Source organism: Camponotus floridanus, unplaced genomic scaffold (assembly GCF_003227725.1).
Source record: "Camponotus floridanus strain SB8 unplaced genomic scaffold, Cflo_v7.5 scaffold6, whole genome shotgun sequence".
Lineage (NCBI taxonomy): Eukaryota > Metazoa > Arthropoda > Insecta > Hymenoptera > Formicidae > Camponotus > Camponotus floridanus.
In genome coordinates, this window is record NW_020229769.1 from 1,364,109 (window position 1) to 1,378,371 (window position 14,263).

The 14,263-nt window shown below is 33.9% G+C and overlaps 1 protein-coding gene across 3 annotated transcripts in view; it reads right to left on the minus strand.

The window, feature by feature from the left end:
- The window catches only part of LOC105252054, a 59,838-nt gene that overhangs the window by 5,951 nt on the left and 39,624 nt on the right, over positions 1-14,263 (minus strand). For all 3 annotated transcript variants that reach the window (XM_025412950.1, XM_011259239.2, XM_011259241.3), the window contains 3 exons: positions 13,502-13,582; positions 1,312-1,472; positions 264-449 (listed from right to left, as the gene is read on the minus strand). In XM_025412950.1, coding sequence (XP_025268735.1) covers positions 264-449; positions 1,312-1,472; positions 13,502-13,531 — 377 coding nt within the window. In that variant the 5' untranslated portion in view covers positions 13,532-13,582. The remainder of the gene's footprint in view (positions 1-263; positions 450-1,311; positions 1,473-13,501; positions 13,583-14,263) is intronic.

Genomic DNA, 14,263 nt, shown 5'->3' on the forward strand with positions numbered 1-14,263 from the left:
TTAAATTATTCATATTGATTAATCAATGATTTACACTATAATCGAATAAATTACTAGTGTTTTATACAATATAGTAAAATCCCATTAAAATATATTACCATCATTAAATGGATAAATTGATTTTATCTGTATTATCGTATACAATATAGTATATAGTTTTGTCTATATTGTCATGTATTAGCAGACATTTGCACACCGTGATATCGGTAATCGTAATTTACGATAATAAAACGAGTGAACTGAAATCTTGATTTCATCCTTACTCTGTAATGTCGAGGCGTTCGAGCGCCAGCTTCAGGTTCTTAATAGCCAGTCGCTTATTGTCGGCGTCCCGTCGTAACCTTTGAAGCCGTTCCTCGGCCGCTTTCCTGTCGGCCTCGGTCAAGGGTGGCGCGCCATTGCGTAATGCCAGTCTATTGCTCAGCGTGTTGCAGAGCTGGCCCTTGAGCCTGAAAAATAACAAAAGGCACGAACGTTGTATTATGACAAGGAAAAAAAATACTTGTGCTCTCTATTGTCTGTACTTTGATCTTTAGAAATGTTTATTGAGATTTCGATAGATCTTTAATGAAATTTTTTACCTTGGTAGATTTGCAAGAAAGTTTATATTTTTTTTAACAATTATATAAAGATTATATAAAGCTTATATATAAAAGATTATATAAAGCTTTAGCTTAAAAAATAGAGCATAAGGCTTTTCATCTTTTTATCATTATGTATTATATATTATATAGAATATTTGCTTATATCATATTTTATGTTTTAATAACAGTTTTTGCTATTAAATTTTCGAATAAAATTTTCTTTTAAAAAAATTTATAGTTAATATTACAGTTAATATTATATTGTAGTTAATAATTCAGAAAAAAATGAGAAATCGTCTCTCATTATCGAACGATATGAAATAATTTGTAGAAAACGAGAAATTGAAAAAAGTCTTAATAAGAAAAACATTAACAAAATATATAATGTTTTTCATTGTAATTCTTTTATAATTCTTTTTTAATACACACGATATACTAACGATCTCTGAAGATTCTATGAAGAAATCACTCCAACAAATCAATTCCGAAAGATTTACTATCTCTAAAAAAATTTTTTTTTAAATTTACAATGGTCATTTAGAAAAATCCGGCTCTTACGTTTCTCTTTCAAGATATTAAGTCTACTCGTTGCCTATTTATTATTTGTGTGTGCAATCATTATAATAAAGGACTAGGACGTGATCAATTGATATACTGCCGATTTACCGTCTTTCTCTCTCAATGCCGACCGCGTATCTCAAGGATGTGTAATCAAGCAATTACTCACGTCTGTATTATGTTTTCTTTGTCGCGCAGAGCGACTCGGAGAGCGTCCAATTCTTTATAATGATCTCTATTCCGATGAGCAGGAGAGGTAACGCCTCCGGAAACACTGCCGCCTTTTTTCCGTCTCGGAGTTGTCGATAGGGACACTTCTATACTGGCCATCTATATGTATAAAAATATATGCTGTATAATATATGTATATATATATATATATATATATATATATATATATAGAGAGAGAGAGAGAGAGAGAGAGATGTGTATAGAGATATATGTATTTAATACTTTAGATTTGTGAATTTTCAATTTGTATTTAACATTTTTTATATGTCGTTGTGTTTATTTTGTTTGTGCTTATTTTTATGCTTTCTTATATTATATATATATATATATATATATATATATATATATATATACATACATAGTGCAAATAACTATTTAAAATTATCAATAAAATTTGCGAAATTCAATGAATCCGATAATCAACATGATAAGTTTTGGCGTTCTCCAAGGTGTTACAAGTTTGATTAACTATTTTTTTTTTATTATAGCTTGGAAGAAAGATAAAGAAAGAAAGAGCAACTATCATCTCCTTAATATGAAAATATTATACGTATTCCATTTTCTCACATGCGCGAACAAGCAAAGCAATTTACCTAACGACGAAGGGCATAGGTCTCACAAGACAACGTTGCGAATAATTTCTTGGATATGAATATTTATAATTCATGATGATGGAAAATTATAATTTCACCGTTACTTCTGCGCATAATCCGTTGTTTCATATTATAAATGTTTATAAAAAAAAATTGAAGCCATAAAAACTTCTAAATTCTTTTGTAATATATTGAATAATTTTCATATCGAGCATATATTCATATAATTAGCTTTTTATAATTTTTTTTATTGTATTTATAATTAGAAAACGATCGTCATGATGAAAATGCTAATAACTGATGAGAATTAAATTTTAAATAAATAATGTATATATAGGGCAAATCGAGAAAAGCAAATTGATTATATTAATAAATATTTTTATACCATTTTTACACAAAAAATATTTATATCATAAAAATATTTAACATAAAAATATTCAAAAAATATATATACATATATTTAAAATTATAAAATGTAGTTATATGATATTAATAAATATTTAGGCAGTTTTATTTTAATTTTTATAAGCATATGATTATTCTACTATTGAGGATTGTAAGATAATAAAACTTTAATATGAAAGATTTACTTAGAAAAGTTGCGTAAATTATTATATATTATATAAAAAGGAGAAAAAGAGAGAAAGCATTTGTCTCGATGAGGGCATCTCCTACTTGTTTCTTCTTTTATTCCTCACGTATTTATATTAGTTTGTAGCTCCTAGTTTTTCTTTTACGCTGTATTCGACAGCATCCGCGATGGAGGTGCTGGCAAGAAACGCTGGCACCTATCAATTATTCGGATTCCATGGTGTGCGCACCATCTCGTCGCAAGGTCCTCTTATTGCGCCACGGTACAATCTTTCTCTCTTTCGCTCCTCTTTTTCACAACATCCGTGGCACACGGATACAGTTTGGTGGCGAGAGCGGGGTTTCACGGGGGTGGATCGGCACGCGGCATGAATACAAATTTATCGTTCCATTAAACCTATGATTTGCGACGATGGTCGGGACGGGATGTCTCGGGATGCCTTAATGGGCTTCCAGCGTCGGTACTGCACACGACGACGATACTCGATGGTCCTTGAAAAGACAGCACCTACGGCCCCTCTCATCGGTCGGCGCAGGAAGGTCAATGCCGGACCCCCAGTCTACGACGAGGGCCTCATCGACCGATGCATACCGAAGTCTCTACTCTTACGAGTGCGGTATGTCCTAGACCGGACCACCAGCCAGGCTCTCATATACAGAAAATCGACTATAAACAGGATGTCTCTTTTTGGTTAAAGAGTCGTTTGCTCATGATTTACCTTTCTGCATTTTCTCACGTGGTTTATGAGATTTGTGAGAAGCGGTTACTTCTGCGATAAACGAGGAATGAATAAATTTTATTTTATCATTAATGTTAATATGTAACGTAAAACTTATGAAGAGACTTTTCGATTTACATAATATTTTTTTATGTAATTTAAATTTTACATCTTCACGAAAAAATCATCGAATTCAAAATCATAAATTATTTATTTAAAGAATAAACAAAAATGAAAATCCTCTTAATAAAAATATATTATAATAAAAATCAACGAAATTAAATTTTGAAAAACAGACAATTTAAGTCAAAGAATGTTTGTAAAAAAATAGAATTAAATAGACTATAAAGTTTAAATATTTGAATTAATATGTAAGATTTTGATTAAATAAGATTAAGTCAACGCAATTAAGAATAAATCATATTGGTAAGAGATGCTGTAAATCAGTTTTATATGAAAGAAATCAACATAATTGAAAAATAATTTGCCAGTAGATACATTCCATTATCGTAGATATTTTTTATTCAAAATATATATTATTTATTTTTATGTGTGAGAAGAATTTTTTCATAAAAATAACATTCTTATAATAAGAATATTATAACAACCGTGAATGCCAACCGTGTTTGTAATATTGAAAGACTCATTGATTCCTGCTGTTTTTTCAACTCATGCAGGTCAGGAAAAAATCGAGAAACGTTGAACTTTGAACCACAGAGTTTTGCAAGTCGTGGCAGTGGACGTTCCCGCGGGAATAGGTACATCCGGTTCATCGTTCCGAGATGCCCGGTTGGTGGTCTGTTGTCTCGGCCGAGAACACACTATGCCCACGATACTACCATATCGCGTCTGCCTCCATCACGAGAGTACACACTCGACGAAGGGTAACATCGACCTCCGTTGCATCGCCAGGAGGGACAGCGTATCCTCTCAAGGACCATGTATCAAGGACCGCGGTACCGTGACTTCGAATCTCTCCCGAAGGGTCATAGGTCTCAAAGCCCTTGACTCGTGAGTTCTGTCTTATGGGAGATACGTGGAATGAATTTGCGAGAATCCATGATTCTTCGTTAAGAGTCATGAACTCTGAGAGACGCTTAGAATCAATATTCTCGCAAAATGGCCTCAATTATGCATTTTCTTTGCACAGCGAGATGATTGTTAACGCGACCAATTATTTTAGTATATCAAGATTTCATTCTTGAATAAATTAAAAATATTTATTACTTTTTGTTTCTTTTCTTTCAAAACATATAGCCTATTGATAATGCAAGAATTAAAGTATTTATTTCTTTTTTGTCTTAGAAAATTCCAGTAATTTTTTTATTATGACACTTTTAGATTTATAAAGTATAAAACTTATATATTTTAATTTTTTATAATAATATTTTTATGATGTATACTAATTCTTCTCTAACTTACATCTGACAACTTTACATCATATTTATTCTTATTTCTTTCCTTACGATTATTTAATCATTTCTTTGAAGGCCATTTGTCGGCGCCGCACATCGCAGAAAGGTTTCTCTACACTTCAGATCTTTTCAATAATTTTTCGCCGCTTCGTTCTCTCGTTTCGCAAGTATTAAACTCTTATAATACCGCAGTCACTGATTTAGTATCAAGCGAGTCCATGTACATTTGTTTTCGAGCCTGTGTAAGATAAGCGGTCTCCCGGCGCGACACTTCTCGACCGTGAGAAGGCCCTTTCTCTCTCGTGTGCTGTAAGTTGGCTACTCGACGTGTTCGCCTGTGGGATTATCGCATATGGAGATTTACGGGATGCGCCGGTATCCTACAACAGGATAACGCGGCTCGATAATAGCCGGTCTGAGCAATCCTATTACGTCTCAAAGCCAAGGGACTACTGCCGTCGATAGGACCGACGCGTTAGCCAATTAGCTCGCAATGGCCGAAATGTTCGGCATTATGGAGATTTCGTATCTTTTTTACGTTATTTTTACAGCGGCGCAATTTCGTTGATTGCGGCCTTAACGTCCTCGAGAACACACAGTTCTGCAATTTCATGTATATTGAATCTTTTTTTTATCTTTCAGGGAATCATAATCTAGCCATTCCCATAAATACTGGATTTAAAAACACTATATAATCGTGTGTAATATAAATTAATATATCTGAGATGTTGTGATTTAAAAAAAATGTATAGATCCTTCGAAAAAATTGTCACTTCGAGAAATTGTGAGGATTTTCTATTTTTCGACTTTAATTAGTTTTTCACGGTTTAATGCATGTATGAAATTTAGTCCTTATTAGCTTTTTTTCAAGACATTTTTTTTTAATTTGATGAAAAAAAGGAAGTTATACAATGGAACATTTGTATCATTTTTAATAAATTTGATTTTCAGTGATTCCATTATGATTTTCACACTTTGAAGAAGATTGAATGATGAGACACGATTAATTCTTTTTCTTAACAGGTTTCTGAAACGTGTATTGAAAATGAAAGTTGTCTACAGTTTTGTCTCTGTCATAGTTTTTAATGATAGATTGGAACATTTATTTGGACACGTCATCCAGTGGCGTCATTCAGTTTATTCGAATGAAGGACGAAGGGTTTTTCACGGTGCAAAAAAGATTGCCTCTTATATTAACGATATGAGATTTATGTCCATCACTTGTCATTAATCTTGAATTATACTCTTATAAGCTTTCATAATTCTTTTTTCTTACATTTTTCATCTACAGTTTCTGCCATAGTAATTTCCTAAGCAATGCCGTTATAAAAGAAATATTAAATGTTAGAAATTAACACCTGTCACGAAAGAATGAAACATATATCAAAATTTTTAAAAGATATCGATAATTCCCGTTTTCTCGTGAAGTTTAAATTAATTTTCCTACGCTAGAGATATATTAGAGAAATCCAGTATCGTTTATAAATAATGATCTCGGCTAACTCCCGCAATTAGCAAGTAAACAAGATGTAAAAGATAACGACTGGGATAGCGTAATTAATTCTGGCTGATACAGACGGTCATTAGCATCGTTCGAGAATATATGGAAACTTCATCCTCTTTATTCCGGATATGTAATCATTGTTTTGCCGCGTACACGACTTAATTCGATTCGGAGCAACGTGAGCAAAATGGCTCCCTGCTTTCTCTCTCAGGTGATATGTGGCAATTCCTTAAAGTCTAAGTATATAAAAGCGGACCTTTTACATAATTAACTCGCACGAGAGCGATATTATCCTTTTTGATGCGTGCGTGCGTGCGTGAGTAAAAGCGTCGACGCGCGTTTCCTTTTCCGTGGACAGTTTCTCATCTTGAATTGCCGCCACAAGATTTCCCGGAAACCGACGATGCGGTATCCGCAGCACGAAAAACGCAAAAGCACTTGAGAACAATGATGTCGCGGTGCCAGGAATTGTTCATGATAAAATCGCTGTGCGGACTTCTCTCTGGTAAACTTCTTGTTCCCGTGGGTAAAGACTGCATTGCCTCTCTGCTACAGAGAAATCCTATAGCGTGATCTTAATTGGAAATCCAGTGACACATTGCGTGACATTGTGCAACATCATTATGTATTTTGAAACTTTCTATCAAATTACAAACTAAATTTTGTAAAAGGTGGGGTATTATTTCGAGAAAAATGTCTTTTTACCTTGACATCGAAGTAAATGATAAGTAAAACGATAGATCTTTAAGGAACAGGGAGAAAAGGAACTTTATCCGTATTCTTCTCGACTTTAGAGGTCAGCGGGTTCATACGAAATGTATTCAGTATATTCACGCATGTTTTAGCTTACGTACGGGTTAACAAAGGACTGACTCCTCGGGCATGTGACCTTCGTCGTGAAGTGCCTGCTTTCCATAAACACGGCTTTTCGCCACCATGATGTCAAAGATCAGTAACAAAGATACCATAAATCGTGTCTCTTTTTTTAGCATGAACAGAAGTTATTGCGCCGATAAATTTTGATTTAAATTTTGCAGTGATTCTGAGTTAGTATCGCGATAACAAATTTGCAATCAACTCGAGATTTTTCTCAAGTTGTTGCTTCCAAATAAAAAAAACTTAAAAAACATTTAATTTTAGAACAACATCGACAAACTTTCAAACCTTAAATTTCAAACAATCATTTCTTTTTTTTTCAATCATTTCTACAAAATCAAAGAGACAAAGAGTAACTTCAGCTATGACTGAAGTTACGAAATAAAATTGATCAATGCTAGTGAAACTAGTCGTGAGTCTCTGATTGTATGATGTATAATTGGTTTGGAGCTCTCTTAATTTATGAATGAAGACTATAGGAGAATGAGATTTTGTAGTTAATAGCTAACAGTTATTGCTTCGCCGATCCTAAATTAGATTACACGAAAGTCGAAATCTTGTCACAAGTTTCTACCTATTCTGTCCATGAGTGAGTCTCTCGTGCACACATGGATAAGAATAAGGTAAATCCTCGAGGGCATGTCTATTGCGTCTGAATAACCCCGCAAACTTTTCACAAAAAATATAAATCGATTCCATATATAGCTCTTTATATTTAGAGAAATTCAGAGATTTGCAACAAATATTGCGTATGAAAAGAAATGAAAGAGAAAGAAAATGAGTGAATTATATAATTACATGAAAAATTATATATACATTGACAATGTTATTTGTGACGAAAAAAATAGTCGACATAATATTTATTTATTGTTGGAAATAAATACCTATCAAATGAACTTGTAAAATGAAAAATAATGACTTATACATAATTTAATGTTTCACACATATTCTGTTAATAAATACATTAATAACGTTATTGCAAATATTATTAATATATTACAACATATATATAAATATATTCTATTGATAAGTATAAATATACAGTAAAATATTGGTATATTTGATGGTATATATTCTCGAAATAATAAGCTATTCTTGGATGAAAATTTGATTAAACTCTCTTTTCTTTTTGCATAACTTTTCACACAATATTGAAGATTAGATAAGAATGTTTCTCAAGATAAAAGTTTATGTAGTTGCAAAAGTAGATTTTCGCAATACAACAAAGTTGGAGTCGCAACGTCAAAGGAAATGCCTTTCTAAAGTTTAACGTATTTTTAATATACTCCTTAATGTGCATATTTTCTCTCTAATTCAATTTCTTTTTATCTGCGACGCAAATATACATTAATACCAAAAGTTTATTCGAGCAAAGAAGAAAAAGTGAGCGAGCGAGTACAAAACCGTGTCTCAAATCACGAAAAGTAGCGACGAAAAAATTCTTATTGAAACCGAGAGAGGAGACCAAGTGAATCGAACGTAACGTAAGATACGATACATCGCTGCATTCGATAGGAACATTTGTTTTGGAACACATCTAGCAGAAGAAGAGGCGAGCCGTGACCCGAGGCGCGATGTTAACATTTATCTCGGAGCAGGAAGAAACGCGCGAATAGTACATACGTGGATCGAAATTCGCGATAATTCCTCTGTCGAAAGTGTCGATTCCATCGCTTTCGTTCCGCTGACGAGTTTCAATGCGAATGCGAATCTCGCTAGTGCTTCCTTATCGCGGCTGATGTACCCTTAGCAGGATAGATTGATACGATTAAGAAGATTGGCGAGAAGGAGGCAGACGCGATCTCAAAATAAATCCGGGTGCTCTAAAACCTTGATCTATGATTGTAACACGGATGAATGAGAATGGATGAATCATTACCGAATTATACTCCGAAGGCTTCGCATTAAATAGAACAATGCGATTGTTAAAAATATTTAATAATATGTTATACGCGCGTAAATATAGTGCAAAACTTACATTAGCTTATTATGCATTCTAAATCTATTTCATTAATGAAATAAATAAAAGCAATTAAAACAATAAATAACAATTGTTATTACATGATTTTAATTATAAATCTTCTATGTATTAATTTATTTCTAAAATAATACGTGTATTATTTATATACCTTTAATATATTATTCAGAGATTAAAATGGCAAACGTGCTATATATATTTCGCGATGCAGTACGTGTTTTTAACAAAACAATCTCGAATATTTTTCTCGTAAAGCGATACCGACAAATGCGGAAAGTATGTGGCGTTATAATGGCCCTTTAAATAACAAGATAATAGAGACACGTATGTGAGCGTTACTTTCAGATCGCATCTTCCAGACACCTCTCCAGGTTGCGCAGAAGTGGAAATGAATGGGCTGCGAAACCGCCCGGAGCATTCCGCGAATTTCTCAACGCGCAACTGCATCACACACATCGCGGCAAAGGAACAAAAACGGTGCGAGCACGCAGGAAACGAAAATTTATTGCGGAATTTGCAGGGAAGAGGACCGGCATTTCCGAGAAATAATACGCGTTGTTTCTCAGCGGCGCGAAGTTTACAAATGCGATTCGTTGCTTCGCGAAAAGAAAAATTTTGCCACTGCATGATAATCGCATATCCGGTTGAAAAATTGCAACTGTAAATTCTTATTATTTTTTAACGTTATAATTAAAAATTAATTGTTAATCTTGCTCGACAAATTTTATTTATTTATTATAGAATATGAGAATAGAATTATAATTTTGCATATTTTGTTTATTGTTTTATTTGATCGGATCTGACGAATATGTAGATTTCTTTTCTACTTTTATGTATTTCGGTTTGCAAAACGAGGATTTGACAACACGAACGGTAGCAACGTTATCGAGGGACAACATCCTGCATTCTTCACCAAGTAGAACTTGGTCGAAAGTATCGGCACTCAGACAGCTAAGGGCAGTGACTCCCGGGATCGCAATCTCGCTTGGCAGATCTGTCTGGGCCCTTGAGCCCAAGGGCGTATTATGACCTAACTTCTCTCCTTCTGCGACGAAGGGTTTCGAAATTAACGGACTCGAAAGGAAAGGAAAATATCTTAGAATCTCATAATTTATCAGATATATCAGAATTGCAAGGGTTATATACGTTTTATTATATCTGGTCGGATCTTTCTAACAATGCTATCACATTGAATATTCATGACAATTTAAACGAAAGCAAAAGATGAAGTATGATAATTTAAACGAAGCTAAAATTTGCATTTTCTGCTCCATCTTCTGAAATATTCTCAATATTCATGCGACACGTTGCGCATAAATTTTTTTATATACGTGTCAAAATTTTTCTCCTGATATTTTTGGAAAAGTAATCGCTTCGTCGTTCGCTAAGATAAAATTGGAAATTCTCGAGACGTTTCCATCTCGCACGAGAGTTCGGGCTAAAAGATCTTCGACGAGCATCAACCTTCTTAAAAGCTCCTGGGCAGGATGCTTCCCACCGATGTTGATGCAACCTCTTCTCAAAAGTCGACGTTCTTTTTTATTATTCATATCGAGCTCCCTATATGTAGCATTCCTGTCTTCTTCGCCCCGCGGTTCTCTCACTCATCACATTGCTTCGCGAAAACGAAATATGACATCGGTCGTGGATCTGTTCGAGCATGAATTTCCCGATGTATTTCGATTGAACAAGTGAAAGCTTTCAGATTCTTCCTTTAAAATGCGTAAATCTGTTTGCATTAATGCGAATGCATTTGAATAAAAAAAAAATTATCTTTATTTTACACAACGTTTGTACGAGATAATATTTTATCAACCATGTGTCTTTTAGAAAGCCTTATTGCAAAGAAAAAATATTGAAACACATCTTTTAATTCTTTTTTACTTTTTGTTCCTGTTATATATTCTTTTACATCTCGATATATCGGTCGTAAATCATTTACATTTTCTTTCGCGATAGAAAAGTTAGTAACGTTATAGTTTAGGAGATATGATGTATGTGAATCGCGGTATAATATTCTGATCAATTCGGACTACGCGAGTAACGATGCGACTTCCCAAAACTATCAAAGTTAAGGTAAGTTCAATGTCGAATTGTTTTATACAATGAAAGACTCAGAGATATGGCCGACGCGGTTTAAGGACGCTGGTTAGGAAAACCGGATCGTTCGACTGCCTCGATGGTATGGGGCGTGCCCGTTGTTCGAGTCGATGGATCCACTCGTTGCAAGAAGAAGGGCTTAGCGAACGGATGATAAATAATGACCGGCGGATATGCATTTATCAAAATGCAATTCGATGCAGATAGAAGTGAGTAGTGGGTGTAAATGGAAAAGGATTCGCGCGCGGATTCTATCGTCTCGGGGCAGTTTAAATGAAGCAAAGAGCTGAAGGATGAGATCAGAAATCGCCAGAAGTGTTGGAATAGGATTCTAACTATCTCAGTACATATTATGCGAATTGTAAATTAAAATAGAGTGGGGGAAGTAGAAGTACGCTCTCCGGACCGAAGAATCTCTTTCTCTTTCTTCTTAAGCGAGATGAGTATGCGAAGTATTTGCATCTTTCTTCAGGAACCTGATCTTCCCAACGGAAGTAAATATTAACTATATCTAATCAAATATAAGAATATTGTAAACAGAAGTAAATATGTGATGATAAATATTAGCTATTTTTTCTTACGTTTGCTTGTATCTTTCTTTTAGAACGTCATTAGTATAACGTTAACAGAATATTTGTACAGAAAGAGAAAATTTTCTTTCGCAAATATATTTTTATATTTATCTTTATAATTTAAATTAAATACCATAATTAAATTAAATAATTAAATACCATAAATAAATTCCATTTCACTCTTCAAGTTTATAATTCACAATTAAAGCATGTAAAAAAAATGAAAAAAAATGTCATTCAATTTCAACTCAATTATAATGTTATACTAAGATTTGATTGCAGCACCGATTTAAAACTACTTGTGAATCATATTCAATGATAGTCGCTGATATGATAAAGCGATAGAAGGATTGAAATGCGTAACGCGAGTTTTATACTCGTTAGAGCGAATCGTGTGATTGATAATATCGTATTAGCTTCTATTACACGATGAAGGCGATTGTATTTATGCTAATTAACGCGATGGTATTATTTCAACTGTTGCAATGCCCAGCAGCAATTGGGGTGCGGTTATATAAGAATCTTTCTCAAAGGGGTAATTAAGGCTACGTTCAACTAACAAGTAGCGCGGCAATTTATTAGCAAACTATGGCACTTCGTCATCGCAACGCTGCTATTAAACAGAAACGCAATCGATAATCTCAATGCTCCTAGCAATCGCGCACGTCAGATAAATTAACTATGAGATGCGCGATATTATTTTGGTCAAATATTTGCTCGCGCCAGTGATAATTGATTTATCGCGTGTACTGCATGTATAACATAGAAATTTTTTATTACATATAAATATGGTAATTTTTACGACGAAATCGCATATGAGTGAATATATTGAAATTCTCAAATATTGTCATTAAAATATAAATCATAAATATATTATAAATGTATACAATTTTAAATAATTTGACTCATATATTTTTTCCGGATATTTACTCCGGCATATTTACGCGGTTGAGATGAAATTTGTAAATTTCATTTTTATTCTCGACGATAATATTAGCACAGAGATAATAAAGAAATTTTGTTTTTTGCATGAAGAGCTATCGTTGCATAGTTTATTATGAAAATGCGCGGAAATTGAGGAGCAGATAATAATGTATCGCGGACTGCATAATTTTCAATTTTAATTTTCTCTACAATCAACGCGAGAAATTCGACGGTTAAAAAAAAAAACGATATAAAAAAAAGAAAAAACATGGGATAAAAGCATCGTTGTCGAAAAACGAGCTCGCAAATCTGTGCCTCATATCTGCTTTTTTATCGTGTCTCGACAAAAACCGAGTGCATGGATGCTGCGCCACTGGACATCCGCGCCGGGGCAGTTTTAATGGTACCGGGTCCTCTTTCTCTCTCCTTCTGATCGTCGAATTCGGGTACGAGGACCTTCGGAGGAAACTGCGAGTTCGGTTCACGCATCTGCATATAAATCACTGGCTGGACAGGCTTAGGGAACCGGCAGGGGCTATAATGCCGACCCGCCAACTGCGAAACATCGCCTTCGGTTCCCTTCCGAAGGGTCTTCCACTAAAAACGGCTTCCATACGGCCGCAATTTTGCCGCCATGCAGGAGAAGAAGGAGAAAAAGAACGAGGAGAAGAAAAAAAAATGATTTCGGAAACCAGAAGGAGAGTCACGCTTACGCGAGATGACTTCCTATCATCGTGCTACATAACTTTAACTCGATATGAATTTTGACACTCAATTTTTGACTCTCAATTTTAAGATGTTTATCAGTTCTCGTTCAGAAATTTTTCTAAGGAATTGCAAAATTCAAGAGTCTTACCTTAGCCTCCAAAGTCTCTAATTGCGCCATTCTTGGTTCCAATAGCTGCTGCTGGCTGCCAACTCCGGTGTGTAGTGCAGTCTGAAACAATTAATCATTAAATTAAGTCGAGATATATTAGGATATAATTAGGATATAATTATATAAAAATAACTAAAAGTTATTAATTATTTAAGAACATTTCACAACAATTTCATCATACATAGCATTTATAATTCAATGATAAAAATTTATCTTATTGTTTAAAATAAAAATAGAAGATAGATAAAAAATAAAAATTTAAATACTTTTGTATCGTGTTATTTTTTTAAGTAAATTTTCGTAAAAAATGATATATCAATAAGTATATCAATAAATATCATATATCAATAAATTAGCGATACGTTAGATTCAAATACTTATCACAATAAGAATGCTCTTTATTTTATGTAATCAAAGAAAAGCATGATCCCTGGAGTTAAATTCTTATTCACTGATGATATTCGATATAATCCTCGAGGGTATTGTGCATACTCTACATTCACCAATATTTCGTGTTATTGTATATACTCGTTGAGGACGTTAATAATTACGGCAGTCGTCAGCCCAGAATGAAATCGAGATTGCCCATCGCCTCTCTTCTTTCATGTTTGACGCAAACACGCCGGTATTATTTTAAACATGTCATGCGGTGAAATCGATATGCATACATAACGTCAATGCTAGCGCTCACACTCGAATTAAATTAATGCATATATTTAAATACATAGGATACATACAAAG